At 37.6% G+C, this 20919-nt stretch overlaps 2 protein-coding genes across 3 annotated transcripts in view; one reads left to right on the forward strand and one right to left on the reverse strand.

Annotated features, from left to right (window-relative positions):
- LOC139135804 (voltage-dependent L-type calcium channel subunit alpha-1D-like) overlaps positions 1-20919 on the reverse strand; it is a 169733-nt gene that overhangs the window by 140415 nt on the left and 8399 nt on the right. The window lies entirely within an intron of this gene.
- The window catches only part of LOC139135806 (mRNA-decapping enzyme 1B-like), a 55951-nt gene continuing 39836 nt past the window's right edge, over positions 4805-20919 (forward strand). The window contains exon 1 of the mRNA XM_070703533.1: positions 4805-4961. Coding sequence (XP_070559634.1) covers positions 4830-4961 — 132 coding nt within the window. The 5' untranslated portion in view covers positions 4805-4829. The remainder of the gene's footprint in view (positions 4962-20919) is intronic.

Genomic DNA, 20919 nt, shown 5'->3' on the forward strand with positions numbered 1-20919 from the left:
AAGAACGTCGCCATGCGCAGTTCAGACGACCCCTCCCTTTAAGTCTTTCCCAAAATAATGTCGCTCTTGAGCTCGTGGGTGCAGTGGAAGGAGTGAAGTTGTAATTCATCCACATGCTCCTCTGGTTTCACCTGTCTTCCAGTTTTGCAGAGCGGGGAAAATGTACTTGGTGGCAGTATTGCATTATTTATAGAATTCAGACCCACTTGTGCGTTGTTGGTGTACATCTGCCTTATGTAAGAAATGATGTGGTATAATTGTTTATAACTATGATTTCTTAAGTTCAAATTAACTGCCCGTGTGGCTTTCTTTTTCAAAGTGGAGTTGTGCGAAATATTGATATAAAACCAGCTCTATTTAGGATGGGGTGTATGACAATTGTCTCGACAACAAATTTATCAACTTTATGAAAACACCATGGTTGGTTTTCAAAAATACAGTGTGAGAGGACTAAGCCTAGATTATGGCCTACGTGATTGGCGAGGGAGGGGGGGGGGCATTGTGCTCTCCCAACCGTGAAACATTGAGGCAAACTTTGTACTTCTGAAATGATAATAGAAACTGGTCTGATGTTCAATTTCCCGATATTTTTGGCATCTGAATTATTTCTCTTTGAGCATATATGATAATGTAAAGCGGAAAATCTATCGTCTTGATTAATAAGTGTGAGAAAAAGTTTTAAGTGCAAGGAGGATAGTGCTTTGTGACGACACTTAAGTGTCGTAAGAAAATATTGGCATAAAGTTCTCTGCAAGGAAATTTATGATGGGGAATGTCGTAAATGACATTTGTCGTGTAACTCATAAATGGTTGAGTTCTTGCGGGTCTATGCAATACAGTACTACTTAAGCTTCTAAAACCAAATGTCTTTGTAGGTGTTTATTGACTAACTTGCTTTGATTTTTTCCACCATTGCGACAGAATAAATGCAAGAAACTGCTAACTTTTTTGTCATCATTACTAGACATCGGTTGATTGACAACTGATAACACATTCAATAATGAAACATTTTGATGTGATCTACCTATCGGAAGTCTGAGCGGCAGAGAGTTGTAATGATCACTGATGTTTCCAGGGAAACAACTTTGTTGTCACATCGGAATTTTGATATTGTTCAGATCACTCATAATAATGTCAGCTATGATCTCCCGGGTTATCGCCGTTTAGTAGCTCCAGGGGGCGGGCTTTACATTCACTATTTGCTGCACCAGTCCAAATTTCACCGTTAGCGCGGGTCCGCATACACGAATGAAGTGTTGTCAATCGTGCATATATTTTTTTTCCAAAACAGTGCCTTACGGTGTGAGAATGAGACGCCATGCGAATGCTAGAGATTCTAAGTTGTGAAAAGAAAGAATATTTTTCCTAAAATACGTTTCTTTTGTAAACAGTTTACACCTTCTTCACCAGCCCTGTGTGTAGCCTATACCACATGCGCAATTCCATGTCTCTTCGGTTCTCTTGTTAAATGTTCATGCGCCTGGTATGTACATCTACTACGCGGGGAAGTCCTTCAACCTCGCGCCATCCTCCTCCCTCCACCGTCTGACCCACAGGCGCTACGATAGATGCTTCGCGCAGCCTCGTGATGCAACTAGTCGAAAGTGAGTGGTTTGCACGTGGAGGGAATGGGTGGAGGGACTGTGACTATGTGTTCAACTTCAGTGTTCTTGATTTAGATTTAATAAGGCTGTTTGCCAACTTCTTACTTTTCTAATGCATACCACACAGCGGCCGTATCGGTTGACTATCGACTATGGGCCTACAAACCGCGTTGATGATCATATGCTGGACATGTAGGTGTGTATATTTGGCTTTGACAATAGTGCAACAAACCGCGTCCCCCCCCCCCCGGACCTCCCCTACCTGACACCTATCATCTATTTTTCATCGGTGTAAGCTTACCGTTGACATTTTTACTTCAGAGTGCAATTTCAAATACCGTGAAACTTTCAACACATCTTCGGAGTGAAAAGTATTACAAGTATGAAAAGGGAATCGTGCAAGCAATACTTTTGTTGCTCTTGTCAAGCACACTCTTTTATCAACTTTGCTGCCTTTATAGGATGTCACAGTAATGAAGGGAATGGCGATCGAATACTACCATGACATCTCAAGCAACACAAATGAGAATTCATAGAACCGGGCCACACAGTTCGATCAGTTCCTATCAATATTCCTAGTATAGCGCCCTCTTGAAAGAGAAAACATACAAAAACGTGTGAAACGGATAACCAAAGTGTCTCCAATCTCCACGCGGAGCACAAATCTTTCTGGGCTACATACTGTTGCCGAGTAAAATCAAAAATGCAACAATCTTTACACCAGATTAGAGAAACACTAGACTGTACATAAACGTTGGTCGATTTCAAAAAATTCAATCCCTTGCTCAATGTTATAAAAGCTGTCAACTTTGATGGTATCACCCTCAGAACGATGAAGATATTCTTGACTTTGAAATGTTTATCAAATGTATAAATTTATGGCGGCCAAAATTGAAATTTAAACGCGAAGCGATTCGTAGAACTTTGTGCGCCAATAGATCTTGCTTATATCTGCTTGTTAACTCGTTTGTTTTTGTTTATTCTATTTTTTCTTTTTGACCGTTTTTTTTTTTTTTATTTGACTATTTTTTATTTACTTGTTTACTCTTATTCAGTCAAGTGTTCCCTGTGATACATGTAGGCCTACTCAAGGTCCCTCCACAAAGGCACCGTAGCCTACTCGGTGTACGAATGCGTAAAAAAGCCTATCAGCACTTTTCAAATTCAATTAGGGCCTAAGGTGGAACGCGCCTCGGGGACAGATATTTGGACTCCCAAACTTTTACAATTCTTTTCTGATATACCACTTGTGAGGGTTCAGTTTAAAGCTCTTGGTGTAAGAAAACTTTTCATCGGCTTAGTTTTTCGAAATTCGAAAATTTTTATTTTTCTCCATAGAGTTAACACAGAGATGGTGGCCATTTTAATTTTAAATATTGGTAAATCTTTATTAAATATTGGTAAATCTCTAGTACCAAAATTTGCACGTTGACCCCCGATTTTTATTCTGTATTTTGAAAGAGAATGGTTGAAAGATTCATTGAGGAAAGTTTGAGCAAAAGTTTAAGTCTTTCACTTTCGAGGCGCATACCTAAATGAGAAATCTCGCCAACCCTGCGGCGTTATAGTGTTTGTCAAGATGCCGATGCACAAATTCGGAACATATGATATGGCGAGGAGATTGGATTTACCACAACAGCTTTTGTGAGTCAGTGCTAGTGTTTAAACTCAACCGAAGGCAGTGCAATAGTTCTAATGTTTTACAACAGTCAGTGAAAATTTCAAGGGCCGTGTTTATTCATACAAAGTGATATGCAGATTTGGTGCGTCCTGTATTTGATTTACATGTATTCTGGGTTCAGTTATGAAACATTTGTTTCACCAACATGATACGTATATAACGTAATCAAATATTCGCTGCGGTTGTCAAAGGCTAGTCATGCGATGGAATGTCGTTCAGTCCAAAAAGTAAGTTACAAGGAGAATATTCTCTCCCGTTTTGACATGTTTTCGGTATCCCGACCTACCTTTTTTAAAGTTCCCTGGCCCTAAACTGTTTTCACATAAAAAATATCACGTATTATTTTACCAAATTTTGCCTTTTTCTTTGGGTCGCATCCAATTAAAGTAAATGTTTATAAAGAAAAAGTATTAAAAACTTCCCGACCGACCCAGATAGTCGAACATGGGGAAATCGTTTTCTAGAAATGATCACGGTTACTCTACCCCAACAGTGGGGAGAGTAACCGTGAGATGATCAATCCATCACAGTCGATTGTTTTGGTATCACATACACACGAACGAAAGTCTTGGCAAATATACCTTTGAAGAGAGACATTTTAAGTATTATAGGGCAACTACAAGCATCATGGCAAGTTCTAGAATTCCACTGGTGCCGTCATCTACAAATGCTGACAGTGATGACACTTTCCAATGACAAGTATTTGCAAAATGTTTTCCTTGGATGGGAGACGAATCCTTCTCGAAATCATAAATCTCTCCAAAATTAAATATGCCCTATAAATGGTTCCAAATCAAAACAAGTACACCACGATAGCTTGTAGCTAGTAATTCACAAGTTTAGCCTAATAGTCTCAAACTGGCAAAAACTTCAGAGCGGAGACAAGTCTACAGATAATGAAACCATTTTAAAATTCGCTGAAAAAAATTAGCGACTTTCAGCTAAGTTTGAAAGTACGGATATATCCTGCACTAATTATTACATAGTTGGCCTTTTGGACAAATCGGAAAAGTGGATTTCAAACGTACGTAAAATGTAGTAGGGCGCCTAATGCGACGCTGCTAAAATGCTGAATTGATCAGCAAAGTTGTGAATTTATTATCGATATATGGATTTTCAGTTTAAAATTTGCTTCACGATCTTAAGCTTACAAGTTTGCTCAAGCACGTTAGCTGCCCGTTGAACACGAGCGCTGGCTGCAGTACAGTAAGCTTGAGGTTTTGTCTGGGTATTTGTGCCGTCCGACCCAAATACCCAGGCAAAACCTCGAGCTACTCTACTGCTGCAGCTACACGAGCGCCTGTGTCCCGGTCACTTGTGTCCAACTGTTCACTCCCCCCCCCCCCCCGCGCAAGTTGAAAATACCCTCATTTGTCATGCTCTGTCGCTTTAAATAGTGACTCTGGAATTGTTGCGTGTGGAAGAGCGTCGATTATCGCACTACTGAGTCAACAACGGCATATATACAAGAGCCTCATCGCTCGAAGAGTCAAAGTGGCCTTCTTAAAAACTTTCACAAACATAGGGAGTATATCATTTTCAACATGGCGGCGGCGTCGGCAGCAGGAAGAATGAATCTGGCTGCTCTTCAGCAACAAGATCCCTACATAACTCATATCGTGGACACGGCTACGCAAGTAGCGCTATATTCTTTTAACCCAGGAGCTAACGAGTGGGTAAGTTGCCCTCGAATTCGGTGTCCGTTGTTGGTATAGTATGATGGTGCGAGTAAATCTCGACAAGGAAAGATGCAGTGACTGTTATATTCCCACTTTAGTCTGTCGTACATCTGTAGCGCCGTTTCACAAAGGAGCTCTGACGCAGTCGTAATATATCGCCGTAATGTTTCAATATATGGCCAATTTCCGACAAAATCATGGACCGTTTTGTCCAGTGTCAAAGGCGCAACTGAGAGTCTTAAACCATGCTTGTTTTCATCGCAATTGGACCCCTCGGACGGCGGAAATTTTGTAAATATCCCCGAAAAGTGAAGGCTGCTGGTAAAACGAACAGCGCCATCTATGGGTAAATGTTGTTTTCGTTTGTCTGTTCAAGGCGCATTTTCTAACTTTCGGCAAAAAAAATCTTCAAAACTGCTTGGAATCTTCAGAAATGAATTGCAACATCGGAGAAAAATCAGATAACGTTTTGTGATCTTGGCATGAATATCTTTTTCTAATATTATATAGGGCTCAGCCCTTGGTGTCGCGCCAGGGGTTATTAAAGATTGGCAATGTTATGTGTATTGATTCATGATAAACTGTAATTGTTACTTCATAAACGTTTATATGACAACTACCGGTATGCCCAGTTTCCCTCTGATGAAAGCAGTTCACGTACGTACACGACGTCAAACCCTGCAGCAGGGCAGGTGTAGATTTTCTGTAGCGTGTAAAGATTTTGGACAAAAATTGGCAATTTTTACAATGATAACAGCCTATTGCGTTAAACAAGGGACGTATTATGCAATCATTATCGTTGCAATGGTACCCGCACTGCCCACCTTCCACTTGCAAGCTGAAAACTATAGCGTTCCGTCTAAAAACTGGCAATTTTTGAATCTAATTATTGACACAGGGGCGCTCTTCTATAATTCAATCCCAGCATTCTTTGCGTATGCCCCCGTTCATATGCACGACAGTTTTCTCCCTTTATCTATATTAACGATATTTTGTATCAGCGACAAGGTGCATAATAACATTTACTGGCTAATAAAAGAGGTATATTTTATAAAAGGCATGTTATATAATAGTAATTTGTTTCGTATTTGTTTATTTACGAGTACTCAAAAAAAAAACATGGCGGCGCCCACGAAAGAAGGGTACACTTCCGGTTACTCGCATAGTATATTATGAATAAGCGCATGCGTAGTCAGTAAGCCGCTGGCGCGACTATAAATTGCAGTACATACTGCAAAAATAAAAAAGTGGAGCTATCAATTTATGAAATTGGTGTATTTCATGACACGCTTTAGCAATGTACAGCTGCACATGTAATCTACATGTACTGCAAACTGTGTGCATACCAAGTTGAGGCTGAGCTGATATGGTTTGATTGCACTGACAATGTATGCACTTGACAAAAAGACTGATATTGAAAATGAATAATTTTCAATTTCCGTATCAAGTTCTCATATTGGCATACGATAAATAAGTAATTCTACATGTCATTTAAAAGATGTAAGATACTTCACGTTGCCAGGCGTCTGACACAGGGCAAATGATATTCATGCTGACACAAATGATACTAATGCTGATATGAAACAGGAACAGGCACCGCTGAGTAATAACCCATAAATGGCAAATGAATGCTATGAGTTAAGTGTCACTTACTCATATATGAGTTAAAAGACACAATGAAACATTGAACCAGTAGAACTTAGGAGATATGCTAGGCAAAGATGTGAGTGCCAAAAATGCAGAAAGTCAGTGGCAAAAAGTGGAGTTGAAATGTTCATTTACCTTGGTTTTACAAAACAAAAAAGTCATTCACATCTAGGACAAATCACAAATAATTAAGAAAACTGCTAAATCAAAGGATGACTAGGCATAATCTTGAGTGTTTTTGCCATCTGCAGTATTTACTTATGTGTCTAGATGTCTTCCAAGAGGATCAAATATTCCATATTAGATACATAAGAATATAGGCCCTCAGGGTTTAGTTTCCAAATGGTGTATTTTCCAAATAAAATGTCAGTTCTTGTCCATGCCTTACAATCTGACTAAGATCAAGTGTGTGAGGCCACTTTAGTTTGTTCCTGTTGATGATGATGATGATGATGATGATGATTATCATCATCATCATCACAGACTTGTCATATCTGAATATAATGCACTTGAAAGGCAGAAATTAATGAAAGGTGCAGACTGAAAATATCTCCCCATGGTGCATTTCTGTGGTAAAACAAGGGAATAATCAACAGGTACATTGATTTCACCGTCAACATACAGTCATACAATACCCACTGAACATACTGCAAGGTTGTTGACTTATTAAAAGGTTTTTTTTTATTAGCATCTTAACTAACTGTGCACAACTTGAAAAGTAGAACAAAGAACCAGAATAACATAAACAGTCAATGTTAACAACCACCAAAACGAGAACCAGGGATTGGAGTGCTGCCGCTTTAAAACTAGTTTGAAACCACAATTTCAAGTGAAGTCCAAAATTGTAAAGAATGGCTAGCAAGATAGATGGAAAATATGGACATTTTCCATTGTGGAAAAGTTCAAGATTTATTGGCTATATTAATTATCCAGTAGTTCATAAAGATAAAACACTGCACCCAGTGAGGCTCTAAATGTCTCCTGTAACACGTGGTACAAATTTTTATGTTATGTAATGTAAGGAGATTTATTTTCTCGTGCAATACAATTATTATTTGCTGAGAAGGCACATGTTTGTGTGTTGGATATTTGAAATGAACACACACTTACAGATCAACTGATCATGATGAGAAAAAGTGGAAGCCAAATCTGCTTTTTGTTGTTTCAACGTCCACAAGCAAAACAAACTAATGAAGAAAACATTTGATATCCTTTCTGTAATTCTAAGAAATATAGAACTGAAAACCCATGCATTTCTTAAAATCTTTTTCAACTCCAAGCCCTTTATAACTCAATTTTCTGAAATTTATAGATGTCTTATGTTTATCTTTCCATGATAAAGTGCCCCAACATGTCACATAACTCACAAACTTTAAGCTATCACAACCATGTACATCATCTGAATTTCTACCATAACATGTTGCACTTGCAGCCTCAACCTTGTGAGAAATGTTGTCATTAGCTGATGCCTCATTAGGTGATGCATGGAGAAAGGTTCTCAAAAAACAAAAAATCTTTCAAATCCCTGTATTTGCAATAAATGTATTCTCTCATGCAATGATTGGATTACCAACATTGCAAACAACTTTACAAGTACTGGTACATGTACATCCTGATCAAAGTTGAGTTATTCATGCCTCGAAATGGAAAGATGTAAACTTCTATTCAAACTGACTTCAAGGAAACTTGAAACCATTTTCTTAACAAAGCAAGAATAAAAATCAAGGGTTACTATGTACTAGAGAAGCAAACAACCAAACATCTACTAATGTTTGAAATTCAAATGGCTGCCAACCCTGTGTTAACTAAAATTCATTTTTTAATCTCTACAAAAGTAAGGCAGTTAAATTTTACCCACGCCACGAGCTTCAGAATGAGTCCCCATATGCCGTAGAACAGAAGAGAATTGTAAAAATTGGAGTCTTAATATCTGGCCCTAAGGTACCATGAAGACAGAAGCAGTAAATGTAAGTTTTATTTCTGAGGAAATGGTTTTGCCGATTAACTGGACAATGTTTAATTAGAGAAGTTGTTTCATCTACTTGTAAATACCTGTAAAGTCAATGTCAATGCAAGGATTGTATAAGTAGGTTTGTAAAGTAAGCGGCACAGACAGAATGGGATGAGGCGCTGATTGGTTGGTAAAGGTAACATTTGATGGAGTTGGTATTTTACTGTATTCCCACTTTAGGTGATAGAGACTTGGTTTCAAGCCTGCTCATAGAATGAATTTCCATTCCTGTCCATGCCATCCTTGATAAGAGATGAACACTTAATCCCAGCATCTCAATTAAAACTGATGATTTACCATGTGGAAGATTGCCTGGGGGTATCATTTGCGGAAAGATCCTGGATTCACTAGGTTTAAGTACATGTACAGTGTGTACAAAGTACTAGTATGTGATAAACTGTCTACTCTGTCAGAAACGGGATACTCCAGAGTTTACATAAAACCCTTCTCACTGAAAATGTTGGTTTTTTTTAAAGGATAAATCATTCTATTGAATGCTAGCAATATCCATTTATGTCACTAGCCAGTGGTTTTGAACTTGAGAGTCTTTTATTTTGAAGATGTTATTATTACAAATGATACACATGTATTCATTCAACAAAGGTCAGCTTGGTGAAAAAGGATTGATTCTCTCGAAAAGGTCAAGATCACTGTCTCAACATTGTTTTCATCCATTTTTTTTCATGTTAGAAGTAATTATGTGATTCAGCTGACTGACATATTGGTTTTGGGTCTGGTATCAAAAGCCTGCTCCTGGCCTACTTATTGAGAATGCAATACTTCAATCATAAACATGTTACTGCATCACAGTTAAAGTTTTGTTACAGCTTGTGAAAAATGTGTTTTAGGTCAGGTACTAGTCATTTAACCCATGTCAAACAGTCTCATTGTAAAACTTAGGCGTCATAAACACAGCCCCTTGGTCTGTAACTGAGGCTTGAATTATAATTTAATCAGATTGCCGGATGTTTTTTGTAACTGAAAGTTATAAAAGAGATGTTTATTAGGCTATCATATAAATCAAACTGATGTTTGTCATGTCATGTCAAGCCAAATTGATTATGAGGAAAGCTGTGGAAAGCTGCCCTTCTGTAGCCTTTGTATGTCATTGGACAGTTGACCCAGATGAAATCTGATGAATTAATAACGTGATGAAATATGATCAGTTTATTTGCTATGCTCCAGGGAACACCAAAAGGATATGAAAAACGTGGATAGGATTGAGTGCAGTTTAACTTATTGTTCATTAAGATTTTGTTATTGCTTGCAATAACTCTGATCTGTTTGTTTGCACTCTCTTGAAATGGCTTCTTTTGGTTTAATGTTCATTGTGAAATTGAAATCAAATAACATGTACATGAGGCGGGAGTGCAAGTGTATGAACTTTTTGAGGTGGTAGAAAGATTGTCACTGTAACACTGTGCTCCAAGTTTGATCAGAAATAAAAAGGTTTTTAAAATTGTATTGTACTGTATATTTTATGCAGTGTCATTGTCTTGATACTGATCATGTTTCAACATGTTCATAGCAGAACTCAAACTACAGCCATAGAGCCTAGCATATGTACACAGACAGTCACCAAATAAGGTTGCAGATAAATTATTAGTAGTTTTGTAATAATTTGAACAAGCCTGAATGAGGACATTCTTGGACGTAGTGGTTTTTTATAGGTCTTTCTTTCTTCAAAATAAAACAAATAATTTTACCGGAGGAAAATTAATACTAGTACCAGTAGTTCACCACAGATTTTGATTTCCTCAAACTTCATATATCTCATTTGCAAAATTTGGAGCTACAAAGATGTTCTTTTCAACAAATTCCTTGTTTGACTCATAATGCATCTCTAATATACCCACCAAATTTGGGGTTGGTAGGTTTTTCGAGTTTTCAATAACGAACATACAGATATATGCACATTTACACTGTAAATTTATAAATCTGTCGTACTGTATATGAAGTCGACAGAAGCTAACTGATCCCTAGGCTGTTTTTAAGATGGCCAGTAAATACTTTAAAGTGAAGTTCTTGTATGCAGAGTTAAAATGATAAAACATGAAAATCAGTCATATTTCTCAAGGAAAGTAAAAATTTAAGTTCTGTTTCTTCCATGTGAGAAGATGAGTTCTGAACTGTCATCTGACATTTGAAATTTAACACCCTTAGCTCACTGAATAATTGATATCCAATGGCGCAACGTAATCCCCCTTCTCATTTTCCTGCTGGAATTACAGTAACATGACTGTGCAGTTACGTCCCCAGTACACAGAGAACTTGTTATTGCCGCGGTGATGACACCATTCCAGATTAATAATTTATTGCAAAATGTTGGCTCTCAAATGGAATATCCAGTACTACACGCAGAGTCAAACCAAAGTAGCCATTGTACTTTATTGCAACTCAAAGTGAAGTACATGTAGTGTTCAGAGTTCTGGAATTATGGCAGTCAATGATCATGGAATGTTATGAGGAAAATTACATTTCCGTGTACACCCATGCTACTAGTAATGGTTAAATAAATGTTTATGCCCTCTACTAACAAGATAGTAAATTTTGAATGCAGGATATGTTTCAGAGAATTCATTTTTTTTATCAGATTTACGACAAACTTATGCAGAACAATGATTTTATTTAATTCATATACTTCATGGTTCCTGAGCAAAGTGGTTGGGAGGATAAGTCAAAGAAAATTGTAGGTACATGCATATTGCTAGTCTTGTTGAAGAGAAAAAAATGAAATGTTGCAACATTCCCAAATTTTATCATATTCCATGGACATGTATGTGTCACCGTACCGCATGCCCTCAGCAAACAGCATTTCATCAGTGTGAGTAACGATTCTACTGTTTCCATCTTTGCACTGTGGTATTATAGCACCAAGAATTATCTGATCAACATTTTCATGCATGTACACACACACAGATACACAAGCCAAATCTGCCACATGGTATACTGGTATTGAAGTCAAAAGCACTGCCAGCACAAAGAATAATCACCTCGGCGGCAGTTCTCTGGAGGAAAGTCAAAATCAATATTTCATGATGTGTGTCATCATTTTTCCATTTATCTTGGATTTATGCGTGTTTGTATCATGTGAGCAGAAAGTCCTGTCAGATGAATAATGCAGATAATGTTTGTAAGATCAATGATTGATGGTGATTGCAAGCAGCAGAAACATCTCCTTGCAATCAAATGCCTTCCTCAGTGTACAAGACAAAAAGAAACCTAATCCAGACGGACATCTCTGAACACAAACATTTCCCCTTGGATTTCAGAATCAAATGGAATACTTTCATCGCCTGAATTTTACACCCCAACAACAAAGGCTGTCTTTAACTTTTTAATTGCTGCACACTTTTGTCAAGGTGTACATGTTATTTTGTAATACATGTATTTTGCTTTTGAAAAAAGCTGCCAAATGTAGGAGACCAATTCCATGACCTATAAATGACCTCAAAGCATGGTATTTATGGTTACAAGTCGCATTCATAATCCATGGTCAGAGAATACAAAGTTTTGCTTGTAGAGTAGCTATCATGGCTATTGGGAACAGAATTCAATGAATTTCTGACTGTTCAATGTGGCTGTTGTGTCAATATGAGTTTGAGGTTTCATAAAACTACCACACAATCATATAGACATCTGACCTGAGCAGCTACTGTAGGTTGAAATAGTTTACAGGCATATTGTAGACACTGGCTGCCCAATAAACAACTCAGTTGAAGGGTCATGTCAGACTACATGAATATTTATCCATTATCTGTCTCACTTTTCACAAGTGTTCTTTCCATGTCAATATGCTAGAGCCATCAGAATCAAATCATCATCAGTGTAAAAAGCAAGTACCCTTTGTACAGATCTCAGTCTGTGATGGTTTTCTCAGCTGGTGCTGATGAGAAGCAAAAAGCTGTTCAGGGAATGGATGGTTCTGTGTTCAAACCAAGCTGTGCATTCAAATATACCGTCGATCAGAATGTATGACTCTTTGTCAAGACTTAGCTGATCAGTTATATTGATATCTGCCCCTAAGTGAAATCTCAAACCCTATGTTGCACTGATGTAAAGTTGTTTACACCCGTACATCAAAGGTCACAACATCTGTACATCTGAGGTTGCAGCTCATGTCATTCCGCCAATAAAGCTAAACAGTAAAGGTACCATATGTTAAACTACATGTGGTACAGTGACCTCTGAATTTCCATGTGTTTCCATAGATACATGTACATGTACCATACAGTGAACAAGTTAATAATTGCACTACTTCTGTCAGTGTTACTGCCAATCACCGCAACTCGGCTAGCCAAGCTGGGTACAGACGCCAATCAAGAGTGGTGATGTAGCATTGTTGTGGTGGTTTCAGCAACACAAAGGGATTGCCACTGCTAGTTCTACTCATAACACTGGCATTGGTGCCATTTAACCCTTTTCCTGCCAAGTCGGTGAAAATCCGCTTGAAATTCGGTGTAGCCAGAATCTAAGCACTGGTGACCGTTATTCTCCCAACCCGGTGGAAATCGGGCCCTTTTTGGGTACCCCCTTTCCTGCCAAGTCGACGGCACTACGTTTTGCTATCCCCTGTGCGTTTAGGGGTCATCCGAGGAGAGGTTTTCTGACAAGGAACGCCTTTTCCCCTCGAAATGGGTTCGCAGGGAGTCGATAGACAGGGAAAGGTGCAGAAACCTGTCCGCCAGTCCCCCACACCCAAGGGGGGCTGGGTTTTTTTTACCGCTTTTTAGCGGACTTGGCAGGATAGCATGGTGACGTTTTCTGGCGGAGTTGGACGTACTTGGCTGCCTGGCACTATAGAGATTGCTGCCGAACTTGACCAACTCGGCAATGCTAATCTAGAAGGCTACCTCTTGCAAACGACTTGGCAGATATGCCGATGGTGCGAGACGAAAGTCACTTATTCAGTTGTGCGTGACTGAAAATGAGAACGTATTTTTGACGGGACGGCTCGACTTGTTCCTCGGATATGAACGACTCGGAAATACCATTACAAACTGGTGTCCGACGTACTAAGCTGGGCTTCAGCTCTGCAAGTTCAAGCCAGGCAACGTCCTTCACCGCCTTGGCTGTGCCATTCAATGGACATAGCTTTGGATTTTTTATTTATTCCATCGTCCGAAGTATTGGCTCTGGTTTGCAGGCAACGTATCCTCTTGCCGACGCATTAGTAACTACGTACGCTGTTTGCATACAGAGAATTCAAAAGGTGACATAAGGTCAATATGCTACAGGGATACCGCCTGCAGTTAGCAGGGACTGCTTTTGTTATGCAAACCAGCTAGCAGTACAATATGGCTGCCAGGCATGTGGACACGTCGATGGCTAGAACAATGGAAGCATATTGCGTTGCACCCGTGCATCGCAAAAGTGAACTGAAGACTTGGGTGTAGTGACTGGTTAGCTGCAGCCCAAGCCATGTCGGTACAAACCCGTACCTGACTGAGGACCACTCGATTAAGTCAGTAATGAACGGTAACACTCGTAAGCCAACTCCCAACTGAGCTGGCTAAACTACATTGAGCTGTGCTTCAATGGCTCAGCCATGTCGTTAATACAACGGCAAAAAGTAGTTTTTGTGCTACACTGCCAAGTCGTTGGAGGTACGTATTCAATTGACCCTACCCTGGGGAAACAGACAGGTTTGACGGTGCTGCTGCACCCCTAGCACGACCCTCAGGGTCTCTGACTAACAGACTAGTGAGGTGATGTTTGTGCCTAGCGGACGTGCGTAATACTGAAGGAGTTTATTTCCGAAAAATAAACATGAAACGGCAATAAAATGACGCACTCCCAGGGCAAACAAAGCCGGTGACCTCAATTTTTTTCTGCAGCAACCCTTGAGCTCCTTCCCCTGTCTACTGGCATGTAGAAATTATCGAAGTCTAACACGTATAAGTACGGCTAAAACTACCCTGAAAATGGGCGATTTCTGCCAAAATGCCTGGCAGGATAACATGCAGGAGAGCCAATCTTTTGCAGGCACATATTATGGGGCGGTTTTCTACTGACTTGGGAGGATAACGGACAAGGGCGCTCGGCAGGAAAAGGGTTAAAGTTAAACTTACTGCATTTGGTTGTGTGTCAAACTCTTGGTTTAAGGAAGTTAGCTCTGTAGTTCTATGTGGTCTTTCAAAAATCCTAGGCTTATGAACGTCATGAAAGTTGCCATCTTGAAGTCCTTGCTTAAAATGTACACAGCTCACTAATGGGGAATAATGTGATTGGCTATTCTCTCAGAACATTTACAACTACATGATGGTGCTTATCTATCAAATCGTTAAAGTAGTATATGCCTTGAAAGTGAAAGACTTTCTCAATGAAACTTTTGACCATTTTCTTACCAAATCAAGAATAAAGATCAGGGATCACTATGCCAAATTTGGTATTGGAGAGATAAATTACCCAGGATTTCCCGTTATTTTCTATTCAAAATGGCTGGCATCCTTGTGTTAACTAAGGGGCAATAAAAAAATTTTGATTTTTGAAAAACTAAGACGATAATAAGTTTTCTATCACCAAGAGCTTGAAAAAATGAGCCTCTACAAGTGGTAGATCAGAATAAAATTGATTAAATTTGAAAGTCTGAATATCTGTCCCCAAGGTGAATTCTACCTTAATAGGCCCATTCTGCCTACAGTTGTTTTCTGCTTTTTTCAGTGTTGAAGAGTTTTACTTGATTGCCTCAAAATATGTGGCCATGGCTGAAAGGTTTTGCCTGGAATTGCCATACCAGAAGACCGTGAACACTGACTGTGATGATAAAAGCATTCACACCAATACATGTACATGAACTGTGAAATAGACAAGTAAAATGAACAAGCTGCATATGCACTTCATATTGCTACCAGATTGTAATAGTTGGAGTCTACATTCATGTCTGGTGGCAAATTTTTGGAACAGGAACACAACAATTATTTCTATCCCCGGTGACATATTGTCTTCAATATATGCAAATGAATGTAGGCTGGCTCTTTGTATAAAAGAATTGCCTTTCACAGTGTAAACTGTGACCCATATTGCATGGATGAACAAAGCTTGGAGTGTTGGCCATCAATTAGGTGACAATTTTAGTAATTCTGATACACATAGTGGTAACATATTGTATTGAACTGCTATGGTCTATGAACATTTGAATAGTTAACGTGTGTGTGAACTGGTAAAATGATCACATTCTTTTTTATGCTCCGTACCTTGTCAAGGAGGCCATGACTGAACTTGTATATCAAAAGTCTTTTCCTGTGCATGTGTTCAGTGTGGTGCAGTGTAAAGAAACAAACATGACCATCTTTGAAGAGACAAAGAAATATTTAGAGAGACTAAATTTGCATACAGTGCATTTGGTAGTCGGTGTTGAGGTGCTGTAATAATAAGCTATTTGTAGAAATAATTGATCAGTATTATGTAAATTAGAATAAAATTTATGTATCATTAAGCTATATATATGTCTGTAAACATACGAAGAAATGAGAATTAAAGACATTTAATATGCAGATTGTTTTTTATTTGTGCAGACTATGTCATATAATTACAAGAAGCACAATTTCATTTTTCTATTTATGTGCCATTTTGCGCTTCAAATATTACAAATAACAAGCTATCTAATTATTTTATGGCTTAAAGTCTATTAATAATGAGTTTTGACTCAAAATCCTGTGATGAAGTTGAACCTAGTCAAAATTCAGCACACCCACAGACAAGGTCAATATCAGAATGACATCTCTAAATTTCTGAATAGTTGAACAATCAATAAAATGGATACCCCATGTAGAGTTGAATATCATCAAAAGAGCAGATAATTTCCAGAATACTTCCCAAAGCTCAATTATCCGTGCTTGGAGCCAATGACCTGCCACGGTGAAATAGAACCACTTCAACTAAAAGAATTTGGGCAATTTTGATGGAATAATGTAATAATAAGTAGTATAGCCCCATGACCTTGAGATGGGCTTCTCTTTACAGATAGTGGGTTGGTCGGTTGATTGGCACACAACTGACATTGACCCTATGGCATTTTGAAAACTCAGTGGCTTTGTCAGGCTGCTCACAAATGTAGCTGCTGTATAATAGATACTGTTTTATCATGACGTTGTGTACACACAATGGAATAATGTTTTAGTTTTATTGTTTTTTCAACTGAGGTATATCTACAATCATTATGTAAATGGTTTCTACACCTGTTAACGACGTTACTACAAACTTATGAAGTAAAACTTAGTTGTCATTCTTTCAATGACATCTCAAAAATATCTATGCAAAATCATTATGTATGAAAGTAGACCATCAGTATTTTCCTGAAACACCTCTGGTATTCACCAGCAATATTTGTCATATAAATTGAATTATGTTTATGACCTTCTCTGTTTCCCCGAAATTACAGTCTCCAAAGGACTCTTAGCCTCTGTTATGCAATGTCCATAAACCTGTGTCTTTTTGAGGAATACTTACTCATATCACCTGTATGGCGTGATATTATATTCAGATAACTACCGGTACTTGTTGTAAATTGGTATACTTAATTATGATAAATTATATCTACAAATATATGTGTATACCCGGTATATGTACTCAATATATTTCTGTATTACTCAATACTGGTATACATTTTATATAGATGGAAGAGAGGAAAAACTATGCTAGAATTGTACATGAAAGTTGAATATCGGTCGTAGGTATATGCACTTGGAAGTGAAACCATTTTCAGATCATAAGTTATTTAGGTGGGGGAGAGGGATTTGGGAAAACAGAAACTGAAGTGAAGTGAAGTGAAGTGAAAACATATCCTGAGGTGGAACTGCCCTTACTGACATGAAAACATCAGCCAGTTATGGTACAGCTGTCCCAGTCATGTTTTCATTTCAATGTTGATTTGATGTACAGCTGGAAACACCATGAATATTTTATTGATGAAATTTCAAGACAGAGCTCTAACTCCTGGCAGTAATAAAAACTGATGATGGCATTTTGGTGCACAATGAGTGTAGGATGTTAAGTGAAAAGTAAGGATTTTGAAATCTTCTTTTCTTAATAGCTTTCAGGTTTCCCTTGAAAATCTCATCTGCTTTTCTGGAACATTTCAGAACAAAAGCTGAAAATATGTTTTGTGAAAACTGCAAGTATACCAATGGTTATGGATAAAAACGTTTGTTTTCTCTCATCAGGCAAATAACCAAAAAAAATCTTTTCAGATATTTCTTGTTGTAAATGTAATTGTGGAACTGCACATGAAGAATTTGGACATATGATCATGTATGGATATACTGTGTAGACTATTAGTCATGTATGTGGCTGTTGGTAATAAATTATGTCTGAATGTGAGCTGCTGATGTGTGTCTTCCAAAGCAAAAGGAAATTACATTTTAGCCTCAGTGTTCCTCACAGGAATCAAGATTTCTGTCCTCATTGTCTCAGATTACAAAATGTCATAAAAACAGGATCACGTTTCAGATTGCATCGTAAATTTATGATGGATATCGATTTGATGGTTAAAGATGGCTCGACTGTGTAACAAAAAATGGATTTTGTAAAAAGGTGTTATTTCCAATCCTCCCCCGAAAAAAAACCCCCCAAAAACCTAAAAACTACTGTGTGAAAAAAACTAAAAAACTAAAAATATTGCAGTTCATATCGATTTAATGTGATTAAAGAAAAATCTCATCAAAATACAATATAAATGTTCCCACTGGTATCTCATCTTAACACCAAATCAGAATTAACTTCTATATAATGAATATTTTGTAATATTGATATGCCATCAACTTGGTCACTATGGAATGTTTCCTTGGGGAAAATTGTGTTTCATACAATGTACATGTAGATTCATCTGCCTGTATTGTGTGTTATTGTCATCTTAAACATCAATATTAAAACTTCATATTCATGTATATGTACAGTATGACCATGTCATCTTTTTGTTGATGTGATCGGAAACTTGTAGGAATTTATTAGAAGAACCAAACATAGAATTTTTAAATTTGTTTGGAAATTGAAACTGATATTGATGAGAGTGAAATGATAAATTGACAGCACTCATATTTTGTTAATTTACAGCGTTTGTACTCAGAGTAAATACACATTTAGGACAATTGTAAGCTTTATTTATTGTATGCTGCAGCTCTCTTGTGGAATATATACAAGTCTTAGGCTTGAATATTACTCAATAGTTGCCATAGTTATTGCCACAATATGGTAAAAAAATAGTCACGTCTGCCAAATTTATAATTGTAAGAAAAATGAATGAGATAATCAAGTAGGTCAAGTGGAAGATTTCTGCTGTTGGATTTGTCAGATAAGGAATTTTTTCTCTTCTTTTTTTGCAGCTTCCAGGTTTTTTGCATTAGTATGATCCACTTTGCCAATTTCCCCAGCTAAGTAGTGAACTGCTATTGTTGTTTTAACATAACGCACAAACCGTGACGATAGGGAGTAATTGTTACCTGTTGGAACACCATTAGCCACTGTTACACGTAAATGCTTTTAGCCGTTTTTTTTTCTCTCGGCTCATGCTACTGACTTTAGGTTATTGATTACTGCCCTGCAGAATCATCAGCCACCAAAAAAAAAAGATATCTCCAACAGTAGTTCAGCCTTTAATGTACATGACAGTGACATTTTGCTTTGAGCATGAACTAGCATTTTTGGTAAAAATGGCAATCAAGCTGCTGGTTTGAATTTTGCTGCCAGGGAAAATTGAATCAGTAGCAAGAAGGCTAGCTTTGATTGAAAATCAAGCATATTGGAATCGTAAATTACAAGCAAGGGAAATTTAATTATGTTCAGCAGGGAAGATAACAGATTGAATTACTCTGAAGAAATCATCGCCTGGAGAAGACAAGTTTGCCAGATGTACAGTGTGGTATGAGAGAATGGGCCTAGATTAAGCTACTGGTATAAATATTTAGTGCGTTGAACTTCAGATAGATTTCACATCGTTTTTTGTGGTGTTGTAGGTTTTGTACCGTACATGAATATATCATTTCTGGGTGTCCCAAAATATGATTTCCTCTGATAACACAAAGGAAAGCCCAGGCCGATATACATGTACCAAAATTAAAAGTCTGGGAACCACTTTAGCATTTGTTTGATTTAACGCTTTCCTGAATTAAAATACTACAACTGCTAGGCAGGAAAATTATTTCCAAAAATTTGAATAATCTGTTAACAATAAGTCAATATACATGTTATGTAAATTACTGTTTTGAAATGGTACATGTATGTTTTTGCTCTTTAACATATATACATGTATAACCTTTATCCTTGCAGTAAGATAGAAGCATTTGGTTATGAAAGTCTGTACCGAAATAAATATCTACCTGGAGCCTATAAAATGTTGAAATAGGAACAGTCATATGAAATCTTTTATGTTTTTCCCACTGTACAAATTTTTGACTTACCGGATAGTGTTGTAACATTGTTCCCGCAGTCAGAGCAGAGGAGCAGTAGTCGGTAATGTTATTTATACTGGTATAATGATATATCACGAGTGTGAAATCAGCTTCATTAATAATATTAATCATATCAAGATAAACAAGTATGATTTGCTACTGAAATGACATCTTGAAAACACAGCAATAGCATGTCAATTGCATTTCATGATCGCTGAGGTTCTAGGGTTAGTTAAGGGAGGTGTTTCTTTGATTTCATAATGCCTCATAAATTACCCAGATTTCATTTTATGGTTTAGGGCAGATTATATCGCTAATGTAATTTGACTCTGATTTCATGTCGTGTATTGACACTAGTTCATTTAACCAATTGGGAATTAATTCATTTATAGTTTATAATTATTTTTCTTGATTTCCATGGTAAATGTATTGGTAAATCAAACTTTAATAGCAAGACACCTGAATAATAGAGGAGAGTTACAATGTCAAAGGTTTGGTTAATGTTTGAAAACTTTGATGTGTTGATACATGCATTAGGAAATATGTTGATGATATGAACAAGTTTGACTTCAATGGAACTTGCCTGTAACAGTTGTTGATACATTGTATTTTCATAGTTTCTGTTTAAGGAAAAGTCACATTTTCTTCTGGGAAGTATTTGGAAATGTAAGTACTGGAATTAGCCATGCCAAGACATGGAGTATGTACAATATGGAATCATATCCCACAGTTGACATGAATTCTAACCAAGACTGAGAGTTTGCTGTGCAATAATATTTGACATTTATACCAGCATACAAGTTGTGTTTTCAAATCCAATACTGTACATTTTGAATTGATTTGGGGAGTAGATAGCAAACTATTTCACAGACACAACAAAAAAATACTGAAAGTGAATCATAAGTTACAG

This window comes from Ptychodera flava, chromosome 6, assembly GCF_041260155.1.
Source record: "Ptychodera flava strain L36383 chromosome 6, AS_Pfla_20210202, whole genome shotgun sequence".
Classification (NCBI taxonomy): domain Eukaryota; kingdom Metazoa; phylum Hemichordata; class Enteropneusta; family Ptychoderidae; genus Ptychodera; species Ptychodera flava.